Source organism: Galeopterus variegatus, unplaced genomic scaffold, assembly GCF_000696425.1.
Source record: "Galeopterus variegatus unplaced genomic scaffold, G_variegatus-3.0.2 Scaffold1982, whole genome shotgun sequence".
NCBI classification, from domain to species: Eukaryota; Metazoa; Chordata; class Mammalia; order Dermoptera; family Cynocephalidae; genus Galeopterus; species Galeopterus variegatus.
This window is the reverse complement of record NW_007728093.1, coordinates 46976-63605: the sequence shown is the minus strand read 5'-3', so window position 1 is coordinate 63605 and position 16630 is coordinate 46976. Positions and strand designations below refer to the sequence as shown.

The 16630-nt window shown below is 50.9% G+C and overlaps 1 protein-coding gene across 1 annotated transcript in view; it reads left to right on the top strand.

The window, feature by feature from the left end:
* FAM53B (family with sequence similarity 53, member B) overlaps positions 1-16407 on the top strand; it is a gene marked incomplete at its 5' end in the record, with an annotated part of 101384 nt that extends 84977 nt beyond the window's left edge. Inside the window, 2 exons of the mRNA XM_008579915.1 lie at positions 15381-15630; positions 15771-16407. Coding sequence (XP_008578137.1) covers positions 15381-15630; positions 15771-15883 — 363 coding nt within the window. The remainder of the gene's footprint in view (positions 1-15380; positions 15631-15770) is intronic.
* Positions 16408-16630: the final 223 nt, after the last annotated feature.

The window sequence follows — 16630 nt, the reverse complement described above, 5'->3', positions numbered from 1 at the left end:
CACCAGGGGCCACCTCAGGCATCCATCTCAGGTACAATAACTCAGACTTTGGGGCTTCTTGGGGCTTCTAGATGCCTTGGGATGCAGGTGCTGTGTTTGTATAACCTGCCAGGCATTTAAATAGTAATGAACAAAAGGGAAAAATTAAGCCTATCAGGAAATTCAATTATGCTGAGGTGTGTCCCTGGAAAAGTCTAAGGAACAGGGACCCGCCCTGGCCAACCCTTCCGGAGCCTGTGGTCGGGTCTGCAAGTGGAAGCCATATTCTGTTGAGCGTGCAGAGGACTTCAGCTGGGTCAGCCTCTGCTCCCTCCTCTGATCCAGTGTGCACAGCAGCCTCACCGGCTTGGATCATGATTCCTATCATGAATCCAAGAGTGGAAATTACTTGCCCAAAGACACTCAGCTGCGGAGGGGCAGACCTCCATTCCTGTGTCTCTGGTGGCAAGGAGCATGCTCTGAGCCACACTCCCATTGCTGAGGAGGGGTTTTGTCCTCAGCAGCCGCTTGGGGATCTCCAGGCAACTACAGCGCCCTTGAAGGAAATATCTTCTGGGTGCCTATCTCTCGCTCAGAATCATGACCTCCTGATGGGGTGGGTTTGTCCTGGTCCTGGTAGAGAATACAGAACCCCCTTCCATGCCCCACCTCCCATCTCTGTGGCCCAAAAGTCTTGTACTAGGGGCTACCCGTCAGGATGACAGATTGGGTTGGAGAAATGGGACTTATATGAGCAAGCGAGAAGGCCACCCCCAGGAAGGGTATCTGCTGGGTAAGAGTCCAGGGTGAGTCTCCCCATACTCCCATCCCATAGCTAAGCAAGTATTTGGTTTGCCTCCAGGTGAGATAAAGGTTCAGAAAAGGCAGTCTTCTAACAGGTCCTCCAGGGCTCGGGGAGTACCAGGGTCCCACACACTTTGTTCCCACCACTCACCTCTGGCTCTGCAGGTGGGACCAGCTGAACAGCAGAATGTGCCCAGGAATGTCCTGCCACACCTAATGCCAGCAGGCACATCCATGATCACCTGCCCTGCTTGGGCACGCTGGGACGTGCTGGCCAAACCCAGCTGGACCACTTGCCCCTGCAGGACTCCAGTGGCTAGCGAAGGCCAGCATGGCCTCTCCTTTCCCTAGCATGCCTGGGATTTTTGCTTTCACAGACTATTTGTGGATGAAACACAGGTGAGATAAATAGTTCTCCTTAGGCTGCTTCTGCCTGGGGCTGCTTGTGGGACTGTGAGTCTCTCCCTGCACCATAGTGCAGCTGGGCACTGTTAAGTGGTGTTTAGGCTCCTCTGAGCCAAGCACTGTTTGTGATCTCATTTCAGCCCATTACAACTCTGTGAGGGTGGTCTTATTTCTCCATTTTGCTAATGGGGAAAAAGAATCTCGGGTTGCATAATGTGCCCAAGGAAACACCAGTCCTAGTGTTAGAGGCAGGCTTCTTACCCCAGATGGATCATCATTTCTAACCTTTTATTCGTACAAACACCCAACCCTGTTCTTCCAGGCATCGGAGATGCAGCCAGCAGAGGCTTGCTCCCTGGCTTGAGGCACTCAGGCAGCTGGGGCCAGAGCCCTCCAGGGCCCCACCAGCCAGACCAAGGGTGTGTGTTCCCTCTGCCTGGGTAGAGAGGCTCCAGGTAGCCTTTGTGGGAGCAGAGGTGGGCATTTTCACTGGGCTGTGAAGTGTAAGGAGGAGTTTCTCGAGGGGGAGGGAGGGGTTTATTAAGGGAGGTGATCCTGGCCTAGGGAGGGCCCCCCATGGGAGAGCCTGGTGTGCCCAGGGGAGCCTGAGTGGGCAAGGAAGTCACGGGTGGGTGTGCAGCAGTCCAGGCCTTTGGCCTTAGAGTGAAGGCTTGGGGAGGAAGGTGCTGGATCAGGTTTGATACGCACTGAGCTAAGAGGCCCATGGGACATCTGCTGGGTCATGCCCACTGGGTCTGGAGCTCAAGATAGGATCTGGCCTGAAGATGGCTATTTGGGGCCACTGTGGTCATTGGTACAGGTCTTATTTGGTTTCGGTGCCTCAGGTCGAGTCAGAACTGGTCTCTGTGCAGCAGCCTCTCAGGACATGGTGGTGAACCCTGGGGCTCATGCTGAAGACCCTCTCATTGTGTAAATGGGCCCAGAGCAGGTAGGACTTTACCAATGTGTGGCAGGCTGGAACGAAAAGCCAGGTGCCCACATCCCTGTCAGGCACTCCCTGGGCACCACACTGTCCTTGGATTGTGTATGGTTGTCTCTCACCATGTGCAGACTGCTTCAAGGCTCAGAGGCAGCAAGGGGGACCCTCGGGGACCACCCCTTATCAGAACAGGGGACATATGGAGGCCTAGAGAAAGGAGCAGGGTTTGCCTAAGGTCCCCCAGAGATGTGTTTAGACTACATTTCTAATGTGGCCCTTTTGTGTGGGAGAGGAAGCACTTTTTGTTGAGCAGAAAGGGCAGTCTGTGAAGGGTTGTGGTGACAATTTGCTTCTGGAGTTTTCCATGCTGAGGCCTGTTTGGGCAGATAAATCAGTCAATTGTGTTTCTGCAATGTTTGCCTGACTTTTCTTTATGATTTATATTTTATAGTTGGGAGAAAAGAACAGTCCCCCCCACCCCACCCCACCCAGCCAAAAAAAAATTTAAAAAACCCTGAAATGATATCTAGCTTACTCTGACACTATGAACTTGGTCTCTGCATCTCATCTGGTTGTCAGGTGTAGAAATATGACAGGTGGAACTGGGGCTTCATCTTCACAAACACCAGAACTGTAGACACATGGACCAAGTGTCCATCTTTGATGTGTGTGTCAGAATGTTCTTGTGGCCACCAAGGCCGCTCACAAACATGAGGGGGCCATTCCTCCCTCCCCAGAATGATTTGTGATAAGCGAGCAACCTCCTCCTTTTTTTATCCCTTGAGGCGCGGCAGGGCCAGGCAGCTGCTCCAAGTAGCCAACACTGTACCTTTTTAACAGGACAGGCACAGTCTGAGGTTGCATGCAAAAAGCAGCCCCCAACACTGCTATGGGTTGCCCAAAAAGCTCAGCTGTGTTCTTCCGTGGATCAAGAAACCCCAAATGAACTCCAGGTTTTGCAGAGGTATAAAGAGCCATTTGAACCTCTAAAAAAGCGAATATTTTCCAGGGATATCCCTCTTCCTGTGTTTGTGAGAGGCCACATGGCTTGCTGCCCACATGCAAGTGTCTGGCACAGGTGTGGCTCACTGACCTTTGGAGGGTTAGCCCTTCCTGATATTTTCACATCCTTTGCTTGTGTGAAACTCAGATTTAATTTGGTGATCATGAGGTTCAGGAACTTGGGGCTAATCAGGCTTTTTTATCAACACAATTTTGCAGAGTCCCATTTTAAAGAATGTGTAATCTTTGTTCCTACCAATAAACAGAAAAGGAAAGAGAAGAACTTTGATAGAGAAATGTCAAAAAGTTTGGGGCTGGCCTGTGGCTCACTCGGGAGAGTGTGGTGCTGATAACACCAAGGCCACGGGTTCGGATCCCATATAGGGATGGCCGGTTGGCTCACTGGGTGAGCTTGGCGCTGACAACACCAAGTCAAGGGTTAAGATCCCCTTACCGGTCATCTTTAAAAAAAAAAAGTTATAATATGGAAATGGGGTGTGGGCTTTTTTATTTGTAGAAAATAGAAGTGGTCATTTGAATAAGATTTTGGCCTTTTCTTCATTTCTAACTTAGTGTGTCCCCTCCTCTTAAACACGCACACACATACACAGACAGGCATGCATATTTTATTTTTGGATAATACTTTCTCATGTTTAAAAATTAAAACAACATACATATAAACTCTTGCCCCATCTTTCTCATCCCCGATGCTCTCAGGTTAACATTTATTTCTTGTGCTCCTTCTAGAGTTCCTTTATACAAATGCAAGCAGACAGGAATTTCCATTCTTATTTTATTCTCCTTTCTTATACGAAAGATAACATGTTATACTTACCTTTCTGCACCTTGCTTTCTTACATAATAAGCCCTGGAGGTGTTTTCAGGTCAGAAGCGGGGTGTCCCTCCTTTTATCCAGCTGCTGTTGCACGGATGTGCCCCACTTTACCTGGCCCCTGCTGCAGGACCCCTGAGCTCTTTCCAGTTGCCTTTGGGTATGAATTACAGGCACATAAATCCTTTCGGATGTGGGCAGACACATCTCCGTGGGGTCCATTCTTACCAGTAGGATTGCTTGGTCACAGTTCATGTATGTCATTGTAGAAGCCATCCCACCGTATTGGAGGCAGTCCATTTCCCCAACGCCTCCTCAACAGAGGCCAAACATTTCGATTTTTGCCAACTGGATAGGTAAAAAATGATTTCTCTGTGTCATTTCAGTTTGCATTTTTCTAATCAGTTGAACATCCTTTTGTATATTCAAAGGCCATTCATATGTCCTTTTCTGTCTTCATTTGGCCTTTTAAAAAAAATTGAGTCATTAGTCTTTTTTTTTTTTCAGTTATGTATTATGGAGATTAATTTTGCCTGTGATGTGAGCTACAGATATTTCTAATTTGTTCTTTGTTTCTGACTTTGCTTTTGGTATCCTTGACCTTTATTGAGATACAACTCATATACCACACAGTTCACCCATTTAAAGTGTACAATTCAGTGGTTTTTAAATATATTCACAGAGTTGTACAGCCATCATCATAATCAATTTTAGAACTTGTTCATCATCGCAAAAAGAAACCCTTTCCCATTAGCAGTCACTCCCCATCCCCCTCAGCCACTCCTCCACCACCCTCTGGCGACCACTAACCTGCTTTCTGTCTCTGAATTTCCCTATTCTGGACATTTCCTATCAGTGGAATCACACAATATGTGGCCTTTTGTGCCTGGCTTCTTTCACTTAGCATAACTTCTCAAGAGACATATATATGCTATAGTGTGTTTCAATACTTCATTCCTTTTTATGCCCAAATAATATTCTATTGTACAAATATTTTATTTATCCATTCACCAGTTGATAAATATTTGAGTTTTTTTCTACTTTTTGAATATTATGAATAATGCAGCTGTGCACATTCACGTACAAGTTTCTGCGTGAAGCTCTGTCTTTATTTCCATTGAGTGTATACTTAGGAGTGTGATTCCTGGGTCTTACAGTGACTCAGTGTTTAACATTTTGAGAAGCTGCCACACTGTTTTCTACAGCAACTGCCCCATTTTACATTCCCACCAGAACTTTTGGCATTTTTTACATTTATATGTTTTTCTCAAATTTATTAAGTATTTCTTTTATGGCTCTGGATTTTGAATTTTAGAAAGGCCTTTCTATCCTAGGATTATAAAGGAATTCTCCTATGTTCCTTCTAGTACTTTTATGGTTTTATATTGCAATCTTTGGTCTGTGTAGAGTTTATCCTGTATATGGTATGACTATGTAGCCAACCTTTTTTTTTTCCAGCTACCCATTTGTCTCAATACCATCTTTTCCTCTCTCCTTTGAGATTCCACCTTTATCATATATCAAACTGGGTCTGTTTCAGAACATTCTCTTCTATTTCATTAATCTATGTATATATGCAGGTGTACTATTTTAATTATTGAGACTATGATATGTCTTAACATATTATATGGTATAGGCTAGTCTGCTTGTATTGTTCTTTACAGAGCTTTCCTGGCTAATCTTATTTCTTTATTTTTCCCATTAATAACTTGAAAATCAGCTTGTCTTAAGACTATGGGGCTGGGGGATGCTGTTGATATTTTAGATTGGGATCGTATTAGACTTATGAATTAATTTAGGGAAAATTTACACCTTTTAAGGTTGAGTCTTCCTATGCACAACACAGGATGTCTTTCTCTTTGTTAATTCTACTCTTCTGTTCTTTAAGGTTTTCTTCTATTGGTTTTGCGTCTCTTGTAAATTTATTCCTAGATATTTTTTCTTTTGTGTGGCTGGTTTGTCTTCTTGCTCTTGAAAGCAGGTTTTTGTTAAAAAGGGCAGTTGGATGTAGATTCTGTTGCAAAACCCCTTTGCTGTGGCATTGACAGAGACCCACAGGCACATGCTTTGAGCCCAAGCACAGTGGGGTGGGTAGGGAGTGAGAAAAGGGGAGCTCAGGTTTGCTGAGCACCGTCCATAGATGGTCTCAATTCGTTTAGTCCTCCAAACAATTCTGTGGCTTTGCTTGGGGCTCTTATTAGCCTTGTACAAATGAGAGACTGAGGCTGAGAAGTTTAATGTTGTGCCAAGGTCCCCCAGCGAGCATACCCAAACTGGGATTCCCACTCAGGTCTGTCCAACCATTTCTATGCCGCCATCCTGCCCGATGATGGCAAGCTCTTCTGAGTACGGCCCAGAAATTAAGAGGTCTGATTGCACATTAACTAGCTGTGAGATATGGGGCAAGTCTGTTCTCCTCCCTTGGCCTCAGTCTGCCCATCTACAAAATGAGGTGGTTAAACTGGCTGGTGATTTGCTCACTTTTCCAAAAAGGATCCCCTTTGTCAGATGTGCCCTCCATGGAAGTCAGTATCTGGAGTAGAGACGTGGAACTCTGGGGTGGTGCAAAGGGGGCCCCAGTGCTCAGCAGTCCTGTCTCCTGGGGCCCTGACATGGTCCCTGGGTGCCCAGCTGCAGGCATCTTAACACAAACCAGTGCCCACCATCCCCTCTGAGGCCCTGGATCCACCTTGTGTGCCCTCAGTCCTGCTGCAGAAGCCACCCCCCAATGCTGTGTGCATCCTTCTGCACACAGGACTGTGGGCTCCAGCAGCGTGTTAGCCTTGGCCCCCTGCCAGAGCCCTGTGTGCTTTGGAAAGGTCCCTTGACTTTTGTTAGGCAAAGAATTTTCTTCACGCCAAGCTGCAAGTAAGGTGGTTTCACAAGTCCTGTCCTGAGTATGTGCTGGCTGGAATGCACACCACAGAAACAAAATGTTTGTTTTCCAATTGTGGGAGCACTGGGAGGCCCTTTGGTGTCAGTTTCCATACCTTCTGTGTTCAGACAGGCCATCTGCCATCCGGGGGCCTGGTGCAGAAACAGTGTCTACCACCATGCGGTCTGTGGGGTGCCAGAAGAGAGGGGCCATTGGTGGGTTGGCTACTATTCAGAGGACACGTGGGGCTCTGGGCCTCCAAGGCCTGTTCTTACCCACAGCACCCCAGGGTGTAGGCCTCAGGACCTCAGGGCTGGGCAGGTACATGGGCTGAGCCAGGAGGGGCAGACCGGGGTCGGTCCTTCCTTTCTGTCCCCCCAGGCTGCACTGAGCATCCATCATGGAGTGTGCCAGTTCCTGAGCTAGGCAGTGGGGTATAGGATCAGGGTTCCCTGTATGCCTGATGTCAGGGAACAGGGTACACATAGGAGCTCAGGGCCCACTTCCAGAGGGGAGAATGCAAAGCCAGGTTTTAGTGGGTGAGAAGGAGTCTGCTAGTGAATAAGAGAGAGATAAGAGCGGAGCGGTCAGAACAGTGCTGACCCAGGACTGTCTGTAGAGGGAAGTTCACATGGCTGACAGAAGTTTGCTGTAGAAGGAGCCAGAGCATGCGTGGGGAGCAGTGAGGTAGGTGGAGGGCACAGGCAGCAGAGCCCTAATGAAGGGGGTCCCTGGCCTACTTGGAGGGTTTGGCCTAGTGAGCGCTGCTCCAGCAATCCCCTACAGTTCCCCAGGCCAGCTGGGCTGACTTTCGAGACTATATCATGTGGAACCTTCCTCCCCCAACAGCTCACTGGATGACTGACCAGTGATAGCAGAGGATCTTCTATAACCCACTCTTGTCCTCCCCTGGCTGGCGCAGGAGGTAGCAGGCTGGGCCTACTGGCCCTTGGTCTGGTCTTTGTGGGCTCAGGTTGTTAGGTGCCTGTGCCTGGGGTTGGGCTATTTCCAGGAATGACCACCTGGCCTCCAGGGGCCATAGGTCATTTTCCCCAGAGTTACCAGTGACAGGGCCACACTGCACATAGATTACAACGGGAAGGGTTCCAGAGGTGTGCAGCATGGGGGCCCTGAGAGAGCCATCAGAGCAGGGACGACTAAGGCCAAGGGACAGCTGTGGGTGGAAGTCTTCAAGAAGGAGCCTCGAGCTGGGTGTTACCTCTCCTAAAATGACTCTCAGCATGGCCCAGACTGGCAGTCACGTGGCACACCTGGCTTTGGCACCATCTTGGCCTCTCAGAGGGGAACCATCCCCTCTGGAGGGGATATCAGAGATTTGGGGCAAATCCATTCTCTTTCTGAACCTCTGTTTCCATGTCTGCAAAAAGGTACCTGCCTCGTGAGCCTGACCAGCCTAAATTGAGACAGTCCCTTTATAGTCTGTCCCCTACTGGGCTGGCTCCTGGAAGGGGGGGTGGCCACAATCTGTCTGGCACATGGCAGTAAACATTTGTCAGCCCTTGCGGAAGTGAGCTGAGAAAGTGGTAGCTCAGGAAGCAGTGACTTGCCTAGTAACTGACCAGGGCCAGCCTTCCACCCAGTAGCTATTTACCACCCCATCTGGGATCTGGGCCACTTGGTTCTAGAATCTGTGATCTGGGAAGAGCCTTGAGTGCCAAGTCGGTGGTGCTCCTTGGGCCTAGAAGGCCCCTCCTCCCCGGCTACTTTATTTCCTATTTTCAGGTCTTGGCAACCTGGCTTCCTCATCTGGTTTTGTGGGCAGTGTTTCCCTTATTCCTGAGGATAAAGAGGCAGTTCCAACTCAAAAGGGCTGCCTCTATTGGGGTCCAAAGGTAAGCATTTCATGGAAATGGGACGAGCGTGATGCTGTCCCTTTTTAAGACTCGGCGCTAACATGGGCCTGGGTGAGCAGCTGACCTGCCCAGCATAGGAAATGGTGCTGGGCAGCAGCAGGCACAACGACAGGTACCCAGAGGGGAGAGCTGCACAGAGCCTGGGCACTTAGCCCCCAGCAAAGGGGGAATGCCCACAACATCCGAGGCATCTCCAGCATCTGCCTTACACCAGGCCCACCCATGGCTCCAACGTAGGGCAGCTTGGAGGAAAGAAGCCCCTGCCACCTGACCCTCCAGCCCCAGGGGATTAGGGCAGCAGCTTCCTGTAAGAGAGGTTTACCAAAGATGGATCAAAGATAGGCCAAAAATGTGCTCATGCCTCTTTTTTTTTTTTTTTTTTCTCTTTTCTGAGATAGTTTTTTTTAAAAACCCAGGAAACCACATGCCTTGCCGGCTTGGTTATTTCTGTGCCAGCTTCCAACCAAGTGAGACTTAGAAAATTTCCAGGCTGTTAGCCATCCATTCTTATGGCCTGGTGTTTTCTTGATACTTGGAGAATTCTGTTCTCGTGCAAGTGTCTGTTTGGGGAGGAAATGCCTCTGCTCAGCCAGAGCCCTGGGCCTAGTAGCTTCTAGCAGGGAGGCTGCCAGGCCAGGCTGGGGACCTGGTTTGTTCATCCTGACTTGTTGGTTAGGCTTGTTGGTGTCCCTCTTTCTTAGATGGATTTGAGGCAGCCCTCTAAAAACCTATAACACAAAGAGATTTATAAAATTGGATTAAAAAGAGAGAGATTGCTTCAAAAAGAGGAAAAGCAAATATGCCAGCCTTGAAGAGCAGTGGCAGAAGAGGGAAGCATGCAAATGCCTGGGGGAGACAGGCTGGTCACAAATAGATGCTGAATGGAAGTCTCATGTGGGCAGTACAGTTAGGACACTGACTAGTCAAGGAGAGGTGACCCTGACAACCACCACTCCCCAGCAAGTGTGCAGTGGGCTGGTGCTGACAACTGGACTCCTGACAGGGCCCGGTGGTTAGTCTCTGACCAGGGCTTGGTGTTCCTCTTCTGGAGAGAACAGTGCTACTGATGGCAGGTGTATAATGTACAACTCCATTAGCACATGAAGTGCTTTTACCTGCGGTCTTAGGCGGAGTGCCTGGAGGCAGAGCCTCAGGCTGGGGACTCTTGTGCAAATGACAGACCGGAAGGAGGTGAGGGAAGCCTACAGGAACAGGGAGATGCCAAGCAGAGAGGTGGCTCAGCTGTACTCTGGCCTCAGTCTGGTGCCCCAGGAGCTCTGGAGTGGACTGGCACCTTGGATTTGACCCCGCCCACCCATGGCAAAGGGCAGCTCTCATACTCGTATCAGTCAGTCACTGGCTGGGGGCTGCCCCAGTGAGGGGGTAACCTCCTAGGCTTCTCAACCCAAAGCAGTTCTGGAAGGGGCAGCTGTGGGCTGTCAGCAGCAGACGCTCATGGCAGTGGAGAGTGGGTGCTTCTGTGGGTTAAGGGGTCTGGGCAGGGCACCAACATTCCCCAATTCGCCTCCATTTTCTCTTGTGATCCTTGCAATGGCCCACCAAAATAGCCCAGCCCAAGACAACTGTTCCCATTTCCCAGGTGAGGAAACAGGGAGCAAGGTTAGTCCGTGGAGGAGCCCAATCCCTTTGACTCAAGAATCTCCTCCACTGAGCCCTCTAGCTTCAGGGGCCAGTTAGGGCCCAGGAAGTGAGAATACTCTATCCTCCTTAGAAAAGATGACCAGGACAAAGGGGAACTGCTGCTGTCCACTCTGACACATCACCCGACCAGCCGACCATTTCCCTGATCTGGATACTCACTCCTGCATGTGGCAGGCACTCAGGCAGCATTCCCTGAGCAGTGCTGTGGGTATTTCCCCCTGCCCTACCCTACTCCCCGCTAGGTCTTACCCTTCATGGCGTCAGAGTAGGTTCTGGGTCACTACTGATAAAACATGTGGTTAGTTCAGCTCAGAAGATGTTCTGTAGTCCCTCTTATGTTCTGACCCTGCTGGCCCAGGAAACAGTAGCACTTGGGGAAGGGAACAAGCTCGTTGGGCCCAAGGCTTGGCAGTGTGGGTGGTGGGCTGCATGGCAGCGTCATGGGATGGGGCTAGGTATCTGTTAACATGTTTCCTGAGGGGGGATTTGGTTTTTAGCTTGCACCTAGAAGGTGAGGACCAGGCCAGGCCACCTTTGTCTCTGTCTCCAGACCCCAGCTAGGGACCTCCTACCCAGAGGAGGATGTAGGAGCAAGTATCTGCACAGGAAGTCCCTGCAGAGGAGGGGGCAATTGCTCCTGGCTGGGAGTCCCTGGGAGACTGTCTGGGGTGGGCTGGGCCAGTGACTCAGGCTGGGACCAGTGGGGAGCAGCCGTGGCCTCTGTCGTGGTTGGCTAGAGCTGAGGTCTGGTGGTACTGATGGAAAAGCTCGACATTCAGGGGCTCCATTCTAGAGTTGCCCTCTACAGGAGGCTGCTATTGTCTGCCTTTTGCAGATTTTAGGAGTGGGGTCCCAACCAATGTCTCTGGCCAGTAGGCTGAGGCCATATAGACAGTTCCCACTGAGCTTTGTTACCTGGGCAGGCCTGTACCAGGTGTAGATGGCCCACCACTGGGCCGGGGTTTGGTCTCAAGAGAACAGAAGTTGCCAGCTGGGGGCACAGTTTGTCCTGGAGCAACGATTCTATCTTGGTATGATGTGTTCATATGGTGCTTTGAACTGAGCCGCTTTGCAGCTTTCCCCAGACATTTTTGAGAGCACACAGGCCTCCAACAGGCCCATGAAGCATTCTTCTGTGGGAACAGCCTGAGTTGCTAGGAGAGGCTAGGCAGGACCCTGTCTCAAGGGCATGGTGGGCACAGGGCAGCTTCAGGGCCTGAGCATGGGCGTACCCTGGATGTCTGCATGGGTGGGTTCATCAGGATGGGGTTCTGGGCAGAACATGCACTGCCCCATTGTGGCAGTCACATTCCTCCCCAGCAAGTGGGGTGTGCCACCAGCTGGGGCATTCAGTGGGCAGCTCTTGGTTTTCACTGTACTGAAATGGCTGAGTTTGGAGCCAACAAAGTTTTCAAGGTGAAACTGGCTTTGCAGCCAAGGGACAGATGCCTTTGAGGAATATTGGGGGATCAGTGGCATCCTGTGGTTTGCTTGTGATGAGATTTACCAACCAAACCTTATATCTTCTTGCCCTGCCGCACAGCAAAAAAGGCCCAATTATTGCAGATAGCTAGGCAGGAGGTTGCTCTTAGCAACCCCTTATTTGGCAGGCAGGCCAAAGTGCAGAAGTTGGAGTGTCTTACCTGAAGCCATGATGCCTATGTGGGGCAGAATCTGGATCTGTAACAGCCTGTTTGACCTCAGCCCTCTCCAGGGCACACTTGTGGCAAAAGCTGCATGTCTCTGGAAGTTTCATTGTCTTTGTCTATTCAGGCTGCTATAACAAAAACACCTTAGAGTGGGTAACTTACCAACAACAGAAATTGCTATTTCTTACAGTTCTAGAAGCTGGGAAGGTCAAGATCAAGGTGCCAGCAGATTCAGTGTCTGGTGAGGGCTGGTTCTTCACAGATGGTGCCTTCTTGCTGTGACCTCATGTGGCAGAATTGGAAAATGAGCTCCCTTAGGCCTCTGTTATAAGGGCACTGATCAGGGCTGGCCCGTGGCTCACTTGGCAGAGTGTGGTGCTGATAACACCAAGGCCACGGGTTCGGATCCCTATATAGGGATGGCTGGTTGGCTCACTTGGGAGAGCGTGGTGCTGACAACACCAAGTCAAGGGTTAAGATCCCCTTACCGGTCATCTTTAAAAAAAAAAAAAGAATAAGGGCACTGGTCCCCATTCATGAGGGCTCCACCTTCATGACCTAATCACCTCCCAGCAACCCCACCTCTTAATTTATTGCATTGATAATTAGGTATCAACATATGAATTTTGGGAGGGAACACACATTCAGACCATAGCACCATGATTAGTGTCCAGACATAAGTTCTCACTTTGGCCATAAAATTAGGCTCCCTTACCCACCTGCACCTTACGTGGTTTACTGGATGAGATCAGGCAGGATGAGATCAAAAATGAGGCTAGTGGAGACCTGAGCACTAGGCACAGAGCATTTTCTGGTCAGGTTTACACCAGCACTTCCTGCCCTTTTTCACATTGTAGTTCAGAAAAAACAATGGCAGGTGTTCAGGTGTTGGGTACACTGGTGCGAACAGGTGTGGCTAATACCCAAGGGCTGTCAAGTCAATGCCCCGTCACCCACCTAGAATCCACTCACAGCACAGCATTCAGGACCCTTGGGCTTAGACTGGACATTGTTATTTATATCTACTCTTACACCCCACAACTTCTACACAGGCAAAGAAACAGACCACTCAGCTGGGGATGGGAATGTGTGGGCCTGGCTCCCTGGGCTCCTGAGTCCTTGATGCATTTTGATCTCACCCCTGGGCCTCTGTCCTGGTCAGCCTGGCCCAGCAAGGCCAGGGATAAAAGGGCTGAGGCTGCCCAGGCTGGGCCATCTTTCCACTTTCTTGTGCCCCCGACTCAGTTCTCATTCTGTCCTGAGTCAGTCTACGTCTGTCATAAGAGTTCCTAAGAGGCAGAATGGGCCTTAGAGACCTTTCCATCACAGGCATCTGGGGACCCCACTTCGCCAGACATCAGGTTTGCATTCGGGAATTGTTGATCCTTTGTCCAAGCCTGGCCTGGATGTGTCGAGGATCTTGAGGGCCTTTTTGTATGAGGTGCCATCTCCAGCCCCCTGCTGTGGTGGGAGGGAATGTGCTCTGTGCACCCCGGGGCCACACAGAATGCTACCACAGCCCAGATGGGGCCTGTGGCTCAGTGTGGTGCCAGCTGGAAGGACCTGGGCCCCCTCTGCAGCCTGGGCCAGCATCTTGGGTCTTTCAGTGGCCTGTTTCTCTCTCTACAATCCCAGTGCCTTCTTCTTTCTCAGTTAATCAAAAGACTCCGAGAAAAGCAAATTCATCAGAACAGCTTCCTCCATAGAGTGTTCAGGAACAAGGAGCATGCCCACAACAGGCACAGTCACATTCCTCAAGAGATAGTGCCTTTTATTTTCCATTTGCTGAGCCTGTTGTAGCAGCTTGTTCTCTGTGACATCTGGTGGTCATCTTTATTTCAGAGCAACATGCAAACACTATAGGCTTTGAAAGGATCAGGGCCCTGGGGACAGGTCTGTGATCTTGGCACTGGCAGGCGTGTGGAGCAAGAGGCGGCAGGTGCTCCAAGTCCCTGCCTTATGCGCACAGCCCCTCTAGTGCATCCCCTCTGAGAAGGGGCCTTGTTGCTGCTGGTTTTGTTGGGGACCTCTGGGGCTGGGCTATGGGCATGCCTCACTGTCAGAGCCTCCGTCCAGTCTACTGCTGGACTATGCATCTGTCTCTGGAGAGAAGAAGGCCCAATTTTGTACTCTGCTATGAAAGTGGAGGTTAACTACACCCACTCTTGTACAGTGTCAGGCCTGCCACCTGTTGTTGGTGGGCGGCTCTGAGAAGACTGGCCTGCGTAGCCTTGAAGTTGTGTTCAAGCTGCATTCACTGCTTGGGTAGGCCTCAGGCTGCCTCCTGCCCCAGACTAGCTCCCACACAGAGGCAGCGCTTGGCAGGCAGATGAGTTCTAATGCAGCCACACTCTTTCTGGGGCCTCAAAGGGCCCTATGAGGGAGTCAGGGGCCATCACATGCCTCTTAACAGATGAGGCACCTGAGGGCTCTGCCTGGAGCCTGGTCCCCCCTCCAACAGATCAGTGTTCTCCCACCCCCACTGCCAGTGCCTAAGGAAGGCACAGGGCCACTCTCCTCCAGAGATTCTGCATCTCCAAGCAGGGGCTATGACTCATTTTTAAACCAGCTCCCTGGATGGTCCTGATAGGCACCAGGTTTGGGACGTCAACTCAACCCCTTCTGGCCCCATCTCGCCTTCCCCAGCCGTGGGAAGTGAGTGGGCTGGGCATTATGCCCCCCTGTGTACAGCATGCAGCCTGGCAATGTTTCCATCTAACTCAGGCCTCTTCTCAAGGGCAGCATCACTGTGTGTCAGTAAATTCACTGCTGCTGTGTTCTGTTTAATGGCTGCATAATGTCTCTTGTCTGAAAATACATACTTTATCTAACCATCATTGTAGGGGATTTGGGTTGCTCTCTTCTTTTCCATTTAACAGTGTGACTAGAAAGATTCATGCCACTTAATTTTTGCATGCATCTTACATTGTTTTCTTAAGATAAAAATCCTAGTAGTGAAATTGCCTAATCAAGGAATCAGATATATCTGTACCAGGTCATCCCTTAGAAAGGTTGTACATGAAACATTATGAGTGACTCTGTTTCACTGCAACCTCCTCAGAACTGGTTGTTCATCAAATTTTTGCTCTTTGGTAATTTAGTAGGTGAATAATAGAATTTTGCATTTCTTTATTATCACAGAGTGTTCACTGGCAATAGTATTTCTTTGTGAGTGACTTGCAGGTGGCCCCTTGCCCTTGCTCAGGAGGTGGAGGAATCCAAGGTTTGGGTGGTCTTGTCACAGCCTGGTAGGCCAATTGCCAGCTAGGCTTTGGCCTGGCCTTGTGGTATGTGTGGTCCTGGGAATTCTGGGAGGGAACACGACCCCTTAGTAACCTGTTTACCTGCCCCTCCACAGAACTGTCAGACCTTCAGCAGCCTCAGCTGCCTGAGCATGGGGATGGAAGACTGCAGCCCCCAGAGCCCCTTCGCCCTCCATGTCAGCAGCACCAGGTCCTGGACCACCTTGCTGTCGGCCTCCAGCCCAGGGGGCAGGACTCCCGCTGGGACCCCTATCCCCGAGCCTCTTCCCCCCTCCTTCGACGACCGCCTCGCCTGCCAGGAGGACCTGTCGTGTGAGGAGTCAGATGGCTGCACCCTGGACGAGTGCTGTCGGCCTCCAGCCCAGGGGGCAGGACTCCCGCTGGGACCCCTATCCCCGAGCCTCTTTCCCCCTCCTTCGACGACCGCCTCGCCTGCCAGGAGGACCTGTCGTGTGAGGAGTCAGATGGCTGCACCCTGGACGAAGACTGCAGCAGGAGAGGGGAGCTGGCCACAGCCTGGCGGGACCACAGAGCTGCCGGGAACAGCCTCTGCTCCCTGGATGGCGAGTTGGACATTGAACAGATAGAGAAGAACTGAGGGGGCCGTCCGTGGATGCCAGTCAGGGATGGGGGTGCATTAGAGTCAACCAGTCTCCCTCTGGGCACTAGGTGGCCACTCGAAGTGGGAGCCTAACTCCTGGGCCTGATGAAAGCTTCCTGAGAGGCGTTGGGTCCCAGAGGGAGCCCACCCACCTCCCAGGGAGAGGCTGTCCAGCCCGCAGTGACTGGCTCTGTGACAGCTGGCCTGGCCATGCCACGCAGTGCAGTATATCAGCCTCTTACCAGTGACTTGAGAAGGTCGGCCACCAGGTCCACGGAACTACTGTAGCCTACAGAGCAGCTTTTTGGTTTGGGTCTTCTCCACCTTTCTCCTTGTGGGTTGTTGGGCAGTCTCTGTCATTTCCCCCGCAAAGCTGGGCACCACTTTGCATCCCCTGGGTGGGGATTGTCAGGGAGGGCCTGGGCTCAGGGCTGGGGCCAGGGTCCACATGGCTTTGTCAGGGCCCTTTTTGGCCTCGCTCAGGTTCAGTTTTGGGGAGTTGGCCCCACAGCTTCTTTCACTCAGTTTTATTCCGTGCCTTCTTTCCTAGGTCTCCCTGCTTCAGTCTTGCAAAAATTCGGGAGATGCTTCCTTCTGTAGTAACACCAGAACCATTTGGCCTTAATTCCAGGTGTGGGAGACAGTTCCTGGGGTGCTGGAGTGGCTCTCAGAGGGTAAGCCCATGTCCGAACACTTAGGTCCCAAGGAACAACTTGGGGGTGCTTGTTAGAGACCGTCCACAGT